The sequence below is a fragment of the Oryctolagus cuniculus genome, chromosome 5 (genome assembly GCF_964237555.1).
Source record: "Oryctolagus cuniculus chromosome 5, mOryCun1.1, whole genome shotgun sequence".
In the NCBI taxonomy this organism is placed as follows: domain Eukaryota; kingdom Metazoa; phylum Chordata; class Mammalia; order Lagomorpha; family Leporidae; genus Oryctolagus; species Oryctolagus cuniculus.
Window position 1 is genome coordinate 29661843 of NC_091436.1, and position 20546 is coordinate 29682388.

The 20546-nt window shown below is 44.6% G+C and overlaps 1 protein-coding gene across 1 annotated transcript in view; it reads right to left on the reverse strand.

Moving 5' to 3' along the window:
- Nucleotides 1–20546, reverse strand: part of HECA (hdc homolog, cell cycle regulator) — a 45180-nt gene that overhangs the window by 7863 nt on the left and 16771 nt on the right. Inside the window, exon 2 of the mRNA XM_070073498.1 lies at nucleotides 6101–7141. Within this exon, the coding sequence (XP_069929599.1) occupies nucleotides 6101–7141 (1041 nt within the window). The remainder of the gene's footprint in view (nucleotides 1–6100; nucleotides 7142–20546) is intronic.

The window sequence follows — 20546 nt, forward strand, 5'->3', positions numbered from 1 at the left end:
TTGCTTCCAGGCTCCCTCCTAGGCCCACTCACTGCAGTTCTCAAACACTCAAAGGTACACAGGCTGCTTGGCAGGGGGAGGGAAGGAAGACAAAGAAGTCAGATGACCAAGAAAACGACCACGATGATACGGATCACATGCGACGTCAGCTACCGGGCACTGCCCGAGGATCTGCGCTGTGCTGCAAGCTCTGTGTGCTACCATTTATTTAACCCTCACAGCAATGCTATGAAGTATGGCAAAGACCGCAGGTAGCTGGCAAAGACAGCAAGTAGCCAAATCCAGACTCAAATTTAGGTCTGTCTGACACTTACCCTACAGGCAAGCTTGTGGGAGTGCTTTGCCTAAACTGAGTCCTGGGATTTGTTTTCTGTTGCCATTAAACATGTCCTAACTCCTGAGAATTTCAAATGTCTAAACCCTAGCATAGGCTTTGCTTAGTGAATACAAACAAGAAGCAGATTCCTGAGAAATCAACTGCCTGTGGTTCAAAGTGGTAAAGGAGCCCAGTAAGAACTTCCTAATTAAACCAGTTTTAATAAATTATTAAAATCAAACAAAGCGCTTTCTCATGAGAGAAAGCATCTGATTGCCAGGGCTGCAGTGGAATCAGGGGAGAGCAGGGAGGGGAGGGAGAAGGCCAGGGAATAATCCACCGGGTCCACCACTGAGGGTCAGTCTTTGAGCAGGCACGTCATCAACTGAAAACTGTGGCAACCTATGGCCCAGAAACTCTGCTGGCCCTCTGCGACGCAAGAAACGATTTTCTCAAGCATGCCGTAGGGAAGATCGCCCCGTCTTCTCCAATGTGCAGCAATAAAACACTGGCACATGATGAAGGCTCCCTTGTGGCCGACACTAATCCTGATCACACACCTCGATCTACAGATTTTATAATCGACGGTTCAGCTTCTCCGTGCCTTTGTAGGGCACACCCAACACACCCATCAGCTACTTTTGTTTACATATTTACACAACACACACACACACACTGTACTAAGGCCTAATTGTCACCAATTCCACTTCTGGAATGTCCTCAAGATTCAGCCCTGTGCTCTGTCGGAACCCTTTTCTTTTATTTCCACATGCAAGGCTCTGAACCTTTACCTTTTATCCACCACGGTTACAAAAGAAGCTTCCCAGAGGCCATCCCAACTGCTTCTTTCTAAAACGCAGTGCTTGTTAGACACCGACAAACGCCCTCATCTTCTTCCCCCTAACATCAGGTCCTTTCCCCAACCTTCTCAGCCCCTCTGGCCTAGAGCCAGTCAGCACTCTGTATCCTTATGGTCAAGGTGTCCCCAGAGCTCTAATTTTCCTCAGGATCACTTCTTGCAGAGATCCACTCCTTTCAACGCCCACTCATTCACACACCCAGCAGCCTCTCACCTTTCATCTTGCGAGACAAAGTTTCAGCTCTGTCTCTAGAACCTACCCCTTTCAAATAACTGGCCCCCTTTATGACTGTAGGCTTTTTACAACCTTGAAAGCCCAGCAGTTCAGATTCATAAAAAACACGGCCAAGCTCTCGAAGGACGCCACACTCTGTTCCCCACCTGTCCTACTCACTTCTACTCTGGAACAGCCCAGCTCCAACCAACTGGTACTCTTTTTATCTCTTGATCACAACCTCTTCTTTTTCCTTTTTTAACCACATTACTTGCTCTCCTTATCCACAAACAGCTGACACAGCCAGCCCCTCAGCTTATCAAAATCCAGCCCCCTTTTGGACTTCTGCTTTCATGCTGCCTATTTTGACCAACCAGGCCAAGGTGGTCCCTTCTTCCATGAAAATTGTAGGACACTTCATGTACACAATATTCAGTACTGCTAGTTTCATATATGGAACTACAGCCTTAGAGTCTAGGGAAGAAAGTTCCATTTTATAAAAGCATCTTCTATAATATCATACATCCATGATAAGGACTACAAGTACCCAGCACATGTGTGAAATCCTTAAGTTTGATCGATCGAGAAATGGGTTACATCAGAACAATCTGTCCATTGTGAATAGAAAAATAATGCTGCTAGGTGCTAGAATTGTGGTGCAGCAGGTTAAGCCGCTGACTGCAAGGCCAGTATCCCATATGGGGCACCAGTTCAAGTCTTGGCTGTTCCACTTCCAATCCAGCTCCCTGATAATGGCCTGGGAAAGCCTCAGAGGATGGCTCAAGTGCTTGGGTCCCTGCACTCACGTGGGAGATCTGGAAGAAGTTCCTGGCTCCTGGCTTTGACCTGGCCCAGGCCCAGCCATTGAGGCCATCTGGGAAGTGAACCAGTGGATGGAAGACTTCTCTCTCTCTCTGTCTCTCATCTCTCTCTGTAATTGCACCTTTCCAATAAACAAAATAATTCTTAAAAAAAAAATAGTACTCTTTTGTGCCCTATACTCATGTACCCACTTGCATCTTCATAAAGAAATGCTCAAGTGTTTCCACCCACTTCCTCTAAAAAAACCACAACAGGATAAAGAGCAAAACACAAAAACACAAACTCCATCTTCGATGAAACAATAAGGCACCTACAACCTGAACCAAAAATACATGAGGTCAGAAAGTGAATGGAGGAATAGCAAATGGTGTAGCTCTGGAACTGGACAACAGTAAATTACAGACCAGCACAGAGGCCATACAACTCCTGCCATCAAGAAGCAAAACATCCTCTGAACCCAGGCTGGCTGAACAACGTAGTCAATAACAAAATGTGACGGAAATGATGTGACTCAAGTCCCAGATGCAAGCCTCCAGAGCGAGACCCTGGAACTTCCACTCTCACCCTTGTGAATGCTGTCCTGAAACTGCTGTGTAGGAAAGCACAAGCCAGCCTCTGGAAGGTGAAGGACTCCATGGGACATGGACCAACCATTCCAGCTGAGTCCCCCACAGCCAAACGGTCTGCCGACCACCAGGCATGTGAGGCAGCTTGTCCTAGCCAACCAACCCACGAACTACAGCAAGTTCTCAAATCATCACTGTTCTAAACCACAACACCGTGGAGGGCTCTGCTTTACATCAAAGGCAAAACTGTCAAAACAAATGAGACTTCAGCTCTCTCTCCCTGCTCAGAAAGATAGAATAAGAAATTATACATCCATGAAATTACATCCATGAAACAAGAATGTGGACATTAAAAATATGAGAAGAGAATATTTTAAACTCAGTAAAAATGCAGATATATATATATAAATGCAGATATATATATTATATATATTTATATATATATAAAATCAACTCAACGAAATCTTCCAGAAAGCAGAAGATAAACAGATGAACAGCAGAACCAAGCATATTTTTATATAATAAAGAATTCTTCTATTCCCCCCTACAACCAACATACACAAAAAAGCAGTAACCTAAGCAGTCTAATACCTGATTAACAGAAGTCCCACTGAGCTTTTGTTTAAAAATTATCAAGGAACACAAAAGAAAATTTCTCTAAACGTTAAGACTCAAAGTTTATAAAATCAAAAGGCCAAGAGAATACACTGCACAATGAATGCAGATGGAGCAAGGGAGAAGGACTCAATCTTGGTGGGATTTCAGAGTACCAGGGATATAATATTATACTTCTCAACAGGAACATGTTAAGACAGCAGGCAGTAAAGACATAGAGGAAATACTTCTAATTTAGAAGCCTAAACCCAGCTCAGCAAGTGTAAAGATAGAATCAATCTATTTTAAGACTTTCAGAGTCTCAAATCATCTATCCCCATGCTCCTTATCTCAGAAAGCTCCTAGGAGATGTCTCCTAACAAACTGAGGGAATAAACCAAGAAAAAAGAACATACCACATCTAAGAAATGGTATTTTAAAACAGAAAAAAAAAATGTTTTCCTAGAAGGACAGTTACGAGAGTAATTTAAAAAGTTCATGGGCGGGGGGGGGGGGGGGGGCTGGTGCTGTGGCACAGTAGGTTAAGCCTCTGCCTGTGGCACCAGCATCCCATATGGATGCTGTTTCTAGTCTTGGCTGCTCCTCTTCTGATCCAGCTCTCTGCTGTGGCCTGGGAAAGAAGCAGCAGATGGCCCAAGTGCTTGGGCTCCTGCAACCATCAGGGAGACCCGGAAGAAGCTCCTGGCTTTGGATCAGCCCAGCTCCAGCCACTGCAGCCGTTTAAGGAGAGAACCAGCAGATGGAAGATCTCTTTCTGTCTCTCCCTCTCTCTGAAACTGTTTTACAAATAAATAAATAAATTTTTAAAAAATTCATGGAAAATGAAATTAGAAATATGAGTATAAAACATTTTTTCACTATGTAGAAAAGGCATAGTACAAGGACATTATGTATGAATTTCAAAAAACTTTTTGTACCAAAATAAACTCATATTTTTAATTACATTTCCCACAAATATTTTTGAAGTGGCCTCATATCCAATATGGAAGGTCCTTAGTGTAACAGGACCAAAAGAAGCAGCTGAATGAAAGGCACCATGAAGAATATTTTTAGAAAAATAATTTTTAAAAAATCTGGCAGAAATGTGGAAATGGTTATCTTTATTATTTACAATTTATTTACTTGAGAGAGAGAGAAAGAGAGAGAGAGACTTGAGTCATCATTGCTTCCTCTAGCATCTGCACTTACAGGAAGCTGGATGTAAGAACCAGACCTTGGTAATGCACCCAGGTAGTTCCATACGAGACACTGGCACCCTAACCTGCATCATAACCATTAGGCCAGACACTCACTCCTGTGGAAATGTTTTAGAAAGTTGGTTTGCAAAGTGGCTGGAACTTGTCTTGATTGTGGAGGAACACTTTTTTCTCATACTATTTGTTGAACTCTTTATTTAGTATAGAATTAATCTTATGTGTATAAAGCTAACTGAAAATAGATCTTAGAAAAAAATAAGAATGGGAATAGGAAAGGGAGGAGGAAGAAGAGTGGGAGTGCGAGTGGAAAGAATCACTGTGTTTCTAAAGTTGTATTTATGAAATGCATGAAGTCTGTATACCTTAAATAAAAGGTTTCTGGGGAAAATAAACAAACAAAGTTGCTGGAGAGTGAGAAAAACTAGTCAAAATTTTTTTAAAAAAACACAAAGGAAACAAAGCAATACTCTTTAACAAAAACAAAAGGTGTCCTAGAATATACTGCATTCTGTAACTGGAATCACTTGCCTCAACACTAAATATTTATAAACAACAGTAGAAACATTGAGGATTTAATCAGGAATTGGGATATAGTATCCTGAGAAAAAGGAAAAGAGCATACCTAGTCATCCCCTTGGAAGTCAACAGATAACAGCTCAAACTGGAGAATGAAGAAGCAATCTTTAAAACTAGGACATTAAAAACTTGAAGAATCAGTTAAGATCTCAAAGTGTCTATCTCTGGGGACTGAGACAGCAGGAGCCATTGGGCAGAAGGCAGGTGGGGCTGTATCGTTTTCACTGCAGGCTTTTAAAGCTGCACCCATGTTGCATGTCATGCGTCTCCCCTTTATGGGCACATTCAGCAGTTTCACACCAACGGACAGATTTTCTCCTCGCACTCACCAGCCCTATGGTTCATTCGTGGTTGAGATGGACCCACATCCTGGTGTGTCATCCACAGGAGTGAGCTTTCCTCATCACCCCTCCCCGCCACAGCCAGGTCTCAGGTGTTCAATTCTCCTCTAGGTTCCTTTTGCTGCTGTCGAGACAGCCTTATCTTCTGTCACTTCAAAATTAACTTAATCTAAAACTGCCTTGGCCTTTTCTGACCCCTACCCTCCCTCAAAGTTATATTTACCAGGATTAAGGGAAATACACAGCTTGCTCTGCACATTAGAACAGGCTTCAAAGACAGCTATTTCACAGCAAATGACAATTACACAATTCCCTAAGCTTCCTCCCACTTATGAAAAACTAATTCTTTCTTCAAATCAGACAGAAAGAACACAGAAAATTACCCAACAAGAAAAGTCTGCTTGGTACAGTGACATCAGAGTAAAACTACCACCACTGCCTCCCGGGTGAAGCGGAAATATTCAAACGTCACCTACCACCTGACTAGAACAAAAAAACATCACCAGTTCAAACGAAGACTGAACAGCATTTCTGCCTTGTTTGCTTTTTGAATTTTAACCAACAGAAAGCAGGCAAGGTGAATGAACACCTATACCTTGAAGGTGACAAGGAACATCGTATTCTATCTCATCATGTCTCGAGGGGCTTAGGAACAGAGTCCCATCCACCAGTGGGAACTGTTCGAACACCGGGAGTGCCCGGTGGCACAGGGCACAGTTGACGACATTTCTGTGGCTGGCACTGAGGGCCGCGAGAATGAACTTCCGCAGATCCTCGCCCTGGCCTACTTGGGCATCGTCTTCCATCCGCACGTGGAAAGTGTTCAGCTTGTGCCGGGGGATGTGAGCGAGGAGCTCAGAGAGGTCCAGCCGCCGCAGGAACTGCACAGGCGTGTCGAAGTGGCCCCCTCTGTGAATCGCCAACCCAGCCGGACTGTAGTCAAAGTGTGTGTTTCTGAACACGTGTCCCCCTGCCATGGCCTTTTTGTGAGGCTCGAGATGGATGGCATTCTTTAAGAACTCCCCAAGGTATCTCGAGGAGCGGGGGCCGCTGAAGTGGGCGGGAGAGAGGATGGAATAGCCTGTGGGTGGTGACTGACCAGGGGAGCCACAAGGGGAGCGGGCACCGTAGGCCGTGGCACCCATGGCTTTCTCCTGGGAGTTCTGCCGGTCCATGGAATGCCGCCGGGGGAGGTCGTGGTTCAGGCCTTTCTGAGGCTTGTTTGGGGGCCTGCACTTTTTAGCCTCATCCCCAGCCTCCCCTGGTGGCCTCCCTGTGTTCTTCTCTGAGCCAGACTTCTTCTTCTTCTCCTCTTGCATCCTCTTCACCTGGTACCAGTCTGTGTCCTTCTTTAAGTGGCCTTGGCCACAGCGGCAGGAGCAGAAGCGGAAGGCCAGGTCATAGCCTTTCTTGGTCCACATGTTCTGGCGGCACTGCTTCTCGTTCCAGCTGCGGGCCCGGCCGATGCAGTTGAACTGCACCAGGATGCTGCTCTCCCACTCGTAGAAGCACTGCAGGTGCATCCAGGTGCTGCATGGGCAGTGCTCGCTGTTGCACACCACCTTCTGATAATCATCCTTCTCCAGGTCCACCGGCCTCCCAAAGCTGCAGATCAGGGGCGTGGCACAAGGAGCCTCTGGAGGAGGAACAGAAACGGAGATTTAATGTACACATTCAAGGGCAAAGCTGTGGATCCACGGGCTCGCTCATGCCTGGGCAACATTTCCACCACTGGAATAAATATCAGAGCCGATCAGAAAACATGTACCATTTTCTTCTGACACAATGCTGTGCCAAGGGAATTTATTTCCTGGTATTTTTTGCCTGCTGAAAAACACACCAATGAGCTTCCAAAAACTACACATCCTTCACAGTACAATTAGCTTTTTCAACACTTGAGACAGTGTGGTATGAGGTTTCCTAACACAAAGGGATAGCAACAGGCCATTCCCAGGTTCCCTTAAACACAAATCACTCCAGTGAAGCAAGGAACCACGTGAAGAAGTTACTTCAACAGGTTCTGGTGGATCTCCCAGAGGGTCCTTGAGGCCCTCAGTCATGGGCTGCAGGCTGGGCTGAATCCCAGACAGAAGCCAGCAAACAGACAAGACTCCTCCTCAATTCTCTTCTGAAATGGTCAGATACCTAACGGCAGGGACATCTGGTCAAACTCATCACTGGTCTACACAAAATCCCACTGCCAGGCTGTGAAGGCAAAAAGCCCAGAATTCTCCCAAGGCTATCAGGACAGAAAGCAGGAACAAGGAGCAAATATTTCCACCCTGTCTTACGCACATGTCCCCCCTACAGAATCCCAAAAGCCAGGAAAGTTCTCAGAAAGGAAGGAAAATTCAGTGGCACAAAGCAGAATCCATTTCTTGGGAAGTAAACGTGACTTAGAGAAAGGTCAGAACTCTGTTGATTCCTGCAATTGCTCAACGAAATCTGAGCATCTAAGCTAGAACTTAATTGTTTTAAATGTCAAAAAGACATGCGATAGAGACTTAAGAAGATCAGCAGTTGCCTGGGGTACAGTGGGATGAACAGGTGGAGCACACAAGATTTCTAGGGCAGTGAAACTATTCTATGTGACTCTGTGGCGTGGATGCATGTCACTGATTATTCCTTAGTCAAAATCCATAGAATGTGCAACACCAAGAGCTAGCCCTTAGGTAAACTCAGAACTGGGCCATAGGATATGTCAGTGTCAGGTCACTGATTGCAACAAATGTATCTCACAGTGGAGAATATTGATAATAGTGGACTATGCACATGTGGAGGCAGGGGGCATACAGGAACTCTCAATTTTGCTATGAACCTAAACTAAAAACTATTTTTTAATGAAAGAGAGAGAAAAAAATTAAAAACGCCTAATTCCGAGTTCCATGGAATACTACTGGTCACTTCATCTGTTTAGTCCTCGATTTTCTCAGCTACAAATGAGTGCAGTCAAGGCAGTTACTATCTGGAGGTTTCTGTGAGGTTAAAGAAGTCATGCTGGTAAGCAGTTTAGCAGAGTACCTGTCATGTGAGTGTTTTACACCTCTTGTTGCTGTTGTTCATGTCATTAGCTGAATCTATGATATAACTTGAGACATTTTTATTTGTAAAGAAAGCTGGGTAGTGAGGTGCCTGGGGGCCTAAGCAGAGATGGCAAAACTAACCAGTGTGGGTCACCCTGAGAACCCGAGAGCCTGGCAGTGCAGGAACGAACACGGCAGGCTCTGGGTCCGCCAGTGAAGGAGACAGAACCGGAGGCTGTTGGTGGTGCACAGAAGGGGCTGAGTGTAATTTATGCCTGGGAAGAGATGGCACCACACAGAGTAACACAACAGGCAGCCTTCCCCACTCAGTGTCTGCATATCTATGATTTTTTAATGCATGGACAATTCACCACTCCCTTTAAACTCTTCCCTATGTTTCCATGCTGTTTTATTACCATTCAATTCCTCTCTGGCTTCCTACTCCCCAAAATAAGTACTCCCTGGAACTCACAATTTGTTCCTTCACTTCTCCAGGCCAAAGCCAAAAATCCAATATGCCATCTTTTAATGAGGGCACTATTGGCATCTGGACAGTTCCTTATGGCATTGCAGGAAGTCAGCATCACCGGGCTGTGAGCACTGTTTGTGACCCTCACTCTCCATCATGATAATATAAAAACGAGGAACATGTGCAAAAGGTTGCTTTGGCGAGCAGTACTCCTCCCAGTGAGGAACCACTGGGCTTAATCGAGAAGGTTCCACAAGCCATGCTCGGCAGTTTAGCCTGTTTTTGCATTAGAAGCAGAAGAAAGACTGTTAGCCTCAAATTGTTTTAGAAACACACACACACACACACACACACAGTCCACCAGGGCAGTGTGAGGAGACTGGGGGCTGGGAGGCCAGAGAGAGAGGGCTGTAGTGATGAGTTGAGAATGACACCTGCTCCAAGAGCAATGTCAGACCGCTTGATGTGCAGTGCTCACAGCCAATGGGAGGGCAGCTGTGGCCAGAAGAAGAGTCTGGGCTGCACGGTTTTGGGCTTGTGAATTGGAAGGGCTTGTGTATGGAGCTCGAGGGAGCTGGGGCTGAGATTATAGATATGCAGTCACTTGCCCAGAGTGGGAGGTTAAATCACTGGGAACTGGGGGAGCAGGCAGAGATGAGAGGCCAGGGGAGGAATCCTAAGAAGCAGTGACTGGAATCAAGGCTGGAGGAATCTTCCACAGATTGGTAAGGAAGGAACTGCGAATTTAGTGTAAGAAAAAGTCAGGAGAGAATCATGTCAAGGCAGCCAAGGAGAGAAAAGCTCAGAGGACTGAAATGTGGCACGTGCCAGGCAAGATCAGTGCTTTTCTCAACCTCTGCACTCCTGACATTTGAGGTTGGGTAATTCCCAGTGGTAGGAGCCATCCAGAGTGCTCTACAATGTGTGGCAGCACTGCTGCCCTCAACCCTGTAGCTGCCCACAGCACCACCTCCCTCAACTGATAACCAAAATGTGTTCAGTGTTGCCAAAAACTCCGTGTTGAGAAACCATCCCTGGTTGAAAACCAGTGGGTAGGAAGCTTCAGCTTGCAAGGTCCTCACCAGAATGAGCAATGATGGAGAGAAGACTGAATGACAAGAAGGACAGATAAGCTTGGTGCATACAGACAACTAGCCAGGAAACTTTGCAGAAATAGAACTGCAGAGGGAAGGAAGGAGAAGGGGGCAGGGACAGAAAACAGCAAAGGCTGAGTCTAACCATGTCCCTGAACTGGGAGCATGAAGGCCAGAATCTCAGGAGAGCCTGAAGCACAAGACAAGGAACGAACGATGGGATTCCACTACTCAAGAAACAATCTCGTCTCTTCCTGCTGAATGACTAATATGATGTTCCACCAACTGCATCAGCACAGGTAGAGGGAATCATACAGTCTGAGCAAACGTCAGCTACCACTATCACATGTTACCAGTCCCCTTTCTAGAAGTGTGGGGTTCCAGGGCCTCAGCAACATGGCACTAAACCAACTCCATGGGCCTCACTATGGCTTCCCTATTTATCCCCTGGGAATCCACAAGCCACTCTCTTTGTCCGAGCCCCATTCAGCCTAGGATAGCAATTCACAGAACTGACTCCGCCATCAGACTGTCTGTGTACCTTTACCAGTACCATTTATAGGCTATGTGCCCTTGGACAAGGAACTTCTCGTATCATCACAACAGAACGTACCCTACATAGTTGTTCTAAGGATGGGAACACACACACGCACACATGCTCACAACAGAACCTGGTTACTGGGTACCCACCCCCCTTCCTCCTACTTAAGACCGACTGCAGACACCAATCTCCCCTTGCATCCCCAGCAGCTGGCTTCTTCACTGTCGTCCCCACCACGTGATAACTCAGGTGAAGATGCCTCTTATTCACCTTTGGGTTCTGGCACCACCAGGTCCAGGCCTTGGACAAACCTGGGCTGACAAACTTGCATTCAAGACACTGATAAAAACAGTGGAAGGAGGAGCAAGTTATAATCCTAGACAGAGAGAAAGACTTGATCCTATTGAAGCCCACTGAAAAGAAGCAGAAAAGAGCTTCTGTCACCTGGGCTGTGACCTTCAGTGTCCTTTAAAATGTTAATCAGCCAATTAAACAAGGTCCAATTGCTTTTATCTTCAATCCTTCACAAGACTGAAAAAAATGTCTCTGAAATACAATCCCAGGTCTAATAAAATCAAAGAATGGCCTACCTATATCTTCATATTCATAATACTCAAAGTATAAACTCTGAGATTGACTTGACATTTCTTTAAAAAACATTCTTCACATTAAAGAAAGGCAGACTAAGAGGGAAAAATCTTATTTATATATTTTATTAAAAGCAGAAAATATATCATTTAATCGACAGAGGACTTCCTATATACCTTATCTTTGGAGCCAGGAGGATTGGTAAATTCTGCTAGATGTGTTAATGAAAGTATATGCACAGGAGCCGGCGCTGTGGTGCAGCGGGTTAAAGCCCTGGCCTGAAGAGCCAACATCCCATATGGTTGCCGGTTCTAGTCCCAGCTGCTCCTCTTCCAATTCAGCTTTCTGCTATGGCCTGGGAAAACAGCAGAAGATGAACCAAGTCCTTGGGTCCCTGCACCCACGTGGGAGTCCCAGAAGAAGCTCCTGGCTCCTAGCTTTGGACCGGCACAGCTCTGGCCGTTGCGGCTATCTGGGGAGTGAACCAATGGATGGAAGGCCTCTCTCTGTGTCTCTACCTCTCTCTGTAACTCTTTCAAATAAATAAAATAAATCTTAAAAGAAAGTATATGCATAGAACACACATATAGCACCAAAGCTCTGCCCACGCCCTATGTAGGATCACAGCTGTTCTCACCTGCCGCCTACCCTCCCAACTCTCTGCTTGTTTACGCGTCACTTTGATATGGCCTTGCGCCTAGGACTCAAAAACAAACACAGAGCCAAGAGCTTGTTTAATGTGGAGTAACGTGCCACAGACACCTCTCGCCGTAACACATCTCCAGCCCAAGAGTGAGGCTCAGAGGCAGGCAGATGAGGAGGACAAGAGTGAGATTTGAGATAGTGGGAGACTTCCTACAGTGCTCTCATGTCTCCCACAACCCCCAGGGAAGTCATTTCACTGCTCTCTATGTATACTCACAACATACCTCCCTCCCTAATTAACTTCCCTTTCCAGGGTCCACAATGGGGCCAGTTCTGCTACCGACTCAATGTTTCACACTGAGCAGTTACCTCACCGGTAAAGTGGGCTAGTACTTCTTGCCCCACTCGCCTCACATGTGGATAGAAATACTTTATGCACTGTGAAGTTCCATAAAAATGCATATTCTTCTAAGCGACCCTATCATACCTTCATACCTATGTATTTGGCTCCCCAACTAAATGCAACCTGCTCCAATATATTTCCTGCTTCGTCTCATCTTTTGGACACACCATATGATAAGTGTTCAGAATTTAAGTAAATAAATGAATAATGCCATGTCTCTTTCAATTTCTTAACTATTATAATTAATCAAAATGCATGCCATGTCTCTTTCAATTTCCTATGTATCATAACTAATCAAAATGCATAGGAAAAGATTTTGTAACTAAGAAAAAATACCAACAGCATTCAAAATAAGGCTATTAACAAATAAGTTGTATTAAAGAAACAGCCAAAGGCTGCCTGAGGCTCTAAGTTTACAAAATGTGTGATTCTTAAAGAACAGTGATCCCACCAAGGTATAAACAGGGCATAGGTTGTTCTGATACAACTACACCTTTAATGAGACAGAAGGGAAAGGGGAATCCCACAATCAGAGAGGGCTTGCTGCACCAACGCCCCATACTGTAAACCATGACAACCTAACAAGCCATCGGAAACAGGCTCTCTTACACACAGTCAGCATGGCTTAAAAAAGTATATGCATAAATCCTCCAATGCTTGTTTTCACAGGTTCATTACCCCGCATTCAGGAGCCAGCTTCTATTTGTGCTCAAGTTAAATAAACAGAGTTCACGTCATTCTTCACAAAAATCTCCAGGAGTCCAAGACTGGACAAGGTAACCGACCAGGCCCATGTCACCTGATGGTCTGTCTCCCTGGCCTTCTAACCCTGCATTCCTGCCCCTTCACCTAAGACTACAGGAGGGTCTGATGTGCGTCATTTACACAGGCAACCCAAACACCTCAACAAACTCACTCTCACCAGCCAGGAGCCCCACAGACCAGGCACTGCTATTTTCAGCTCCCTGTGAACCTGAGATCAAGTTTCGCTCCTCTTTCCACAGCTGCAAGCATCACAAGCAGGTGCAGAGCCGGGCAGGCAAGGGTCAGGAAAGCTTCTGAAGTCATCCCCGGCTCTCCAGGAAAGCAGGGACTGGGCCACAGCCATTCTTGTAAACCCACACCTGAGAAAGTCCTATTAGGTACTTAACAAATGCTTTGCTGAAGGGAAAAATGAGATACCACCCATGTGGAGGACTGTGGTGGCACTGATGGAAGATGAACAGGAGAGGGAGAAGCAGCCCAGCTGAGGGGCGGCAGCTGGGAAGCCTTCTACACTCAGTCCAGGCTTCCTCGTCAGGGCACAGCCTGGCCCTCACCCTCACTTCCTCATCATCAGTGCTACCCACCTTCTGCACCCAGGCCCCAAATGCAAACTTAGGGCTTCTGAACAACTACTTAACTACATTGCTGACTTTTTTTCCTTGCAGTCATTCCCCTCATGTGGGAACACGTCCCCTGATTGGCAGACAGCACATCCCTCTCAAGGCAAGCAGCATCAGACCAAGGGGATGAAGACACCTAACCTGGAGCCAGTCTGTCTGAATGTGACTCTCAGCTCTGTGCCCCATTACTTGACATAAGTGTGGCAAATCACAGAGTCACCCCATGCCTGGTTTTCTCCCTGTGAAATGGTGCAAATAACAGTACTGATCTCAAAGGGCTGCTATAAGGAATAAAGGAGTCATTAAGGCAATCTGATCAGCACCTGGGCACCTAAGAATCATTTAAATAAACTATATAAAAATATATTTTAATATATAGCATAAACTATAATGGCAACTTTTTTATAAAGCTTTTATTTAATAAATACAAATTTCATAGATACAGATTTTGGAATATAGTGGTTCTTCCCTCCATACCCTCCCACCCCCACTCCCATCCCACCTCCTACTCACTACTCCCTCTCCCACCCCATTCTTCATTAAGATTCATTTTTAATTATCTTTATGTACAGAAGATCAACTCTATACTAAGTAAAGATTTTAACAGTTTGCACCACAGACACACAAAGTATAAAGTACTGTTTGAGTTTTACCATTAATTCTCATAGTACAACTCATTAAGGACAGAGGTCCTACATGGGGAACAAGTGTACAGTGACTCCTGTTGTTGATTTAACAATTGACACTCTTATTTATGATGTCAGTGATTAACCAAGGCTCTTGTCATGAGCTGCCAAGGCTATGGAAGCCTTTTGAGTCCACAAACTCCGACATTATTTATACAGGGCCATAATCAAAGTGGAAGTTCTCTCCTCCCTTCAGAGAAAGGTACCTCCTTTTTTGAATGGCCACTTCTTTAAATCAGGATCTCACTCACAGAGATCTTTCATGTAGGTCATTTTTTGCCACCATGTCTTGGCTTTCCATACCTAAAATGCTCTCATGGGCTTTTTAGCCAGATTTGAATGCCTTACGGGCTGATTCTGAGGCCAGAGTGCTGTTTAGGACATCTGCCATTCTATGAGTCTGCTGTAGTGCAATTTACATGCTAAATGGAAATCACATATATAAAATATGATTAAGGAATGTTGATTATGACCAAATTTTGAAAATTTGTGCTGACAGGAGGGCATTGGCAAGGATAATCAGAATCAGGCTTATTTTTTTAGCAAGGAGAATGCTTTAAAATTGGAATATAGTACTAAAGAATGACATGAGGCCCCTTCTGGAGTCTTTATAAGTGGTTTTTGCTTCTAGGGATTTAATACCATGGCTTTTAATAATAGTTGCTATTAGGCCACATAGAATCATGAATACCTAAACTACTGGCACTCACTTTCCAAAGCCAACCAAAGAAGGGTGCCTCCTTGGCCTCAAACCCAATGCAGTGAGTTTACCCATCTGCAGTGACACATAATTTTGAAGCTTGCCAGTCTAGCAGGTTTACTCCACCTCTGTTTCAGACAATGAAGCCAAAGTGTATGATGAGGACATAGAGAAAAACATAGACAAGTGAGTACAGGCTGAGCATTCATCTAAAAATCTGAAATCCCAAATACTTCAAGATCTGAGACTTTCTGAGCACTGACACGATGCCACAAATGGAATACTTCACATCTGACAACATGTGATGATGAACTGCAGTCAAAAGAGAGATGCATTAAAAATATTGTATAAAATTACCTGCAGTCTACATGTGTAAGGTACATAGGAAACAAATGAATTGCATATTTAGATTAGAGTCACTTCTGCCCTAAGCATTTCAGCTAAAGGATACTCTACCTGTATTTAGAAAGAAGAAACACTGCTAATAATCTGTACAGGTGAGGTGACACCAACGTTATCAGTTCCCCCTAAACATCAATACAGTATCTGACAATCCTGAATTTTTTATATTACAATTCAGTAAAAGTTAGTCACCTGAAAATATTACAGATTCAAGGTCAGATTTGTATATTTTTTTATCAGCACCTGTTGTTAAGTAAATTTAATGCCAATTTACTACATCTGACACACCGAAGTCCTCTAAGTCATCACAGCACAGAAGTCAGAAATGGATGTTTGTCACTGCAGTTGGGACACTGCTCTGGATGCCTGTATCCTGTATCAGGCTGTCTGGGTTCCAGTTCCAGCTCTATTCCAGTCTCAGTTCCTATTCCAACTTCCTGCTGATGCACACCCTGGGAGTAGTAGGTGATGGCTCAAATACTGGATCCATCCCTCCCACCCATATGGGGTCTCTGAAAATAATTTAATTCTGACCAGCTGCCAATCAATGCAAGGCAACTGTAGGAATGTTCTGAACACCTGCTATGTGACTAGAGTAGAGCTTAGTGAAGGGGATGTCAATGGGAAAAAATAAAGCATATTTTCTATTTCATAGTTTTTTGTTGAAAACCTTTAACATGGTGGCAATTCTGAATACCAGATTCCCTCTCCAAAATTTGTCCCTCATCCTGTTGTTTCTGTTGTTTGCTTAGTGACTTTCTTGGACTAAGTCTGTGAAGTCTGTATTTTTTGTCACAGTCAGTCATTGAAGTCTCTGTTCAGTTAGCTGAGTGGTCAGCTAACACCTGAACAGAGACTGTCTGAAGTGCCCTGACGGATTAATCCTCTCACCTCTGCAGAGGGTCTCCATGTGTACTGGGGTCCACTTCCTCAAGACCCAAGCAGTTGGCAGCTGTTTTAGCCATGGGCCAGCCTGAGATGAGAGTTAGAGTCTCCTTAGGTTTTTCCTGGGCACAATATACAAACATCTATTGGAGCTTCCAATGTTCCTTGCAGACATCTCTCTCTCAAGACTGTGTGTGTAAGCTTCCTGGATCACCTCTTGTTTGCTCACCTGGCATCACTGTCTCAGGCAGCTGCGAAGTTTAACAATTGCTGCTGGTTATTTTCAACACACACCTCAGAAACAGGGATTTTACCAACCCGTGAGCTCTGAGCCAGGTCAAATAAAGACAGGCCCTGGGAATGAGGCTTTCCCAGGGAGCTTCTAGGTAGGTCAAACAGTGACAGTTCTCTGGGGCTACAGCTTTTGGGGAACTCCAAACTGATTCTTTCTCTACCCTGTGACTACCAGGCTGCTGGTTTTTATGTCACCATGGAGGTAAGGAGAGACACTGGGAACAGGACATGGCTCACCATTTGTACCACGATTCAGTCATTTATCCTGAATAAACAATCCTAGAATTACTGCAAGCCTTTGCTTTATTTCCAGACTTCAGAAAAAGTTCATTTTGATAATTTCTACCAGGGTTCAAACTGCTTTTTATTTTTCCTGGAGGCTCATACTCTGCCATTCTTAAAATAAATTTAAGTTTACAGATGTTTTTTGTTACAGAAGAACAGGATTACACATAAAAGAGTTTACAGCAGGACAATACCCTGTTTTCTAGGGATCAAATTCTGAGTAAAAAGTGAAATAAAAATGTAAATTTTTTATTATTTTTAAACAGATGATACTAGTTATGAAGTTACTATGATAATCTATACTGTTTGAATACACATAAATTAAAATATTTCAAATAAACTGGAAATTGTATCCTCTGCATCTCTTCAAGCTTTAAAAACTGGCTATAGGGCCAGCGTTGTGGCGTACAGGGTAACTGCTGCCTTCAATGGAGGCATCCCATATAGGTACCAGGTTCAAGTCTTGGCTGTTCTACTTTTGATCCAGTGATCCAGCTCCCTGCTAATGGCCTGGGAAAGCAGCGGAGGACAGCCCAAGTACCTGGGCCCTTTTACCTACCTTGGAGACCTGGATGAAGCTCTAGCTCTTGGCTTCAGTCTGGCCCAGTGCTGGCTAGTATGGCCATCTGAGGAATGAACTAGCAAATGAAAGATCTCTCCCTCTCTATATAACATTGTAGCTTTCAAAAAAAAAAAAAAAACTTTAAAAAAAAAAGGAGGGGGGAGGGTAGGCACCATAGTGTAGCAGGTAAAGTCACTGCCTGCAATGCCGGCATCGCACATGGGTGCTGGTTTGAGTCTCACCTATCCCACTTCTGATCCAGCTCCCTGCTAATATGCCTGGGAAAGCAGCAGAGGATGGCCCAAGAGCTTGGGCCCCTGCACCCACATGGGAGATCCAGAAGAGGCTCCTGGCTTCAGACTGGCCCAGCTCTGACCATTGTGGCCATTTGGGGAGTGAACCAGCAGATCGAAGATCTCTCTCTCTCTGTCGCTCCCTTTCTCTCTCTCTGTAACTCTGCCTTTAAAATAAATAAATATTTTAAAAAATCGGGTGTGACGGGGCTGGCATTGTGGCATAGTGCGTAAGCTAATAACTGCTGCGATACCAGTGTCCCATACAGAGTCTGGTTCATGTCCCAGCTGCTTCACTCCCTGCTAATGACCTGGGAAAAGTAGCAGATGATGGCCCAAGTGCTTAGGTTCCTGTCACCCATGTGGGAGACATGGAAGAAGCTCTTGGCTCCTGGCCCAAAGCTGGCTGTTGTGGTCATCTGGGTAGTGAACCAACAGATGGAAGATATCTCTCTGTCTCTCCCACTGTCTGTAACTCTGACTTTCAAATAAATAACAAATCTTAAAATAAAAAAACTTGGTGTGACAAAATATGCAAGAACAATATTTTTCCTAATCCATTCAGGGGCTACAAAAGCAGAAAAGTTTAAGTACCATCTTTCTGAAAACTAGACTTCAATCCTATCAAATACACTTTCAGAAACTCAGACTCAAGCCCCAGTTCCTCAAATCATGTTCAAGGACTCCAGACTTAGATGCCAGCCTGGCTTGCCTGCTGATTGCCCTCCAAGTCACATGCAAAGCCTCTGCTTCAGCCTTGATCCCTCCCTTTGGCTGCCACAAGGAAATAGGAAAGGGGTGGACACAGAAGCTAATCACAGCCTCTGGGGCCCTACTCACACCCCAAATTCACTAGGTATCATTTCTTCACTAAACTACAAGTATTTTTTTTAAAGATTTATTTTATTTATTTGAAAGAGTTATAGGGAGAGAGAGAGGTCTTCTACCACAGTGCCAGCCCCAACCACAAGTATTCTTAAAGTGGAAACTAAAAAGGTTTTAATAAGGTTTCTCAAATATTTATTATTTTTGAGGGTTTTTCTTCCTCTACTAAAGATAAACATAAGACAGTTCTACACATAAAGGAAAGCTAGTACTTACAAAACTATTTTCTCAACTTGTTTTAATTAGTATAGGAGCTAGAGCAAGATCACTTAAGCATATCTGTCTTAACCTTTGGGCTAGTTTAATCTCCCTTAAGTTAGTGAAAGACAGCTCCAAAGTGGGTAGCAAATTGAGTACATGTGATTACATTTAGTTAAACATGTTTTTATGCTTAGAATAGGGTTTTAAAAACAAGGCTTTTATTCCAGCAAACCAGTCTATTTAAATAATAAGGAAGCATCACATACCAAAAAAAAAAAAAAAAAAAAAAATCACACACATACAAAACCAGCCAGCCTTCAACAATTTGGGCTTTAATATTTGCTTATTAAATTCAACCTACTCTCCTTGACCCACTCTTATTTCATTTTCAATTAAAACCTACAAGCCAGGCCCGGCACTATGGCGTAGTGGACTAAGCCTCCTCCTGTGGCGCCAGTATCCCATATGGGTGCCGGTTAGTATCCCAGCTGCTCCTCTTCCAATTCAGCTCCCTGCTGTGGCCTGGGAAAGCAGTAGAAGAGGGCCCAAGTACTTGGGCACCTGCACCCACATGGGAGACCAGGAAGAAACTCCTGGCTCCTGGCTTCAGATTGGCCAAGTTCGGCTATTGCAGCCACTTGGGGACTATACCAGTGGATAAAAGACCTTTCTCTCTGTCTTTCCCTAGAAAAAAACAAAAAATTCACAAGCCTACCCAGGCAGACTCAAATACAAACCAAATAGAAAACTACAGGTTTCTACTTTACATCCTTTTTATTTCTACTTTGGTTCCTATGTAAGTTTAAGCTACATTAATAATGCCCATAAAGTAAAAAATTCATGTTTTCGTAACAGAAGCCATCTCAAGACCCAAAAGGACATGGATCCAAAACATGCCTGGTTTAAATTTAATATCAGGATGAAGACAAAGATTTCACAGTGTTTCCTAAATGTGTGTTTCTTTCTTTCTTTCTTTCTTTCTTTTTTTTTTTTTTACAGGCAGAGTGGATAGTGAGAGAGACAGAGAGAAAGGTCTTCCTTTTGCCGTTGGTTCACCCTCCAATGGCTGCCATGGCCGGCGCGCAGCGGCCGGCGCACCGTGCTGATCCGAAGGCAGGAGCCAGGTGCTTCTCCTGGTCTCCCATGGGGTGCAGGGCCCAAGCACTTGGGCCATCCTCCATTGCACTCCCGGGCCACAGCAGAGAGCTGGCCTGGAAGAGGGGCAACCGGGAAAGAATCCAGCGCACCGACCGGGACTAGACCCCGGTGTGCCGGAGCCTCTAGGTGGAGGACTAGCCTATTGAGCCGCGGCGCTGGCCCCTGTTTCTTAAAAATACCAAAGTTCCACAGAATAGAAACAGGGCAATTCCCTGGTTCAGAATCTATAAACACTTCCTGAGCACATGGAAGCTCCCCTCATGATATGGCCAAGGCCCCTGAGCTATTCAGCGGCTTTCATTCCCAGGCAAACTGCACACAGAGCAACAGAGCACAGAGCAGTGATTGTGGCCACATGGGTGGCAGAAACATAATTATACTTGAGCCATTGCTGCCACCTCCCAGGGTCTACACTAGCAGGGAGCTGGAGTCATGAGCTGGAGTCAGGAATCAAACCCAGGAAACTGTAATGTGGAACATAGGCTTTTTATTCAGCGTCTTAACTACCAGGCTCCAAACACCCCTGCCCCAAGATAATTTTG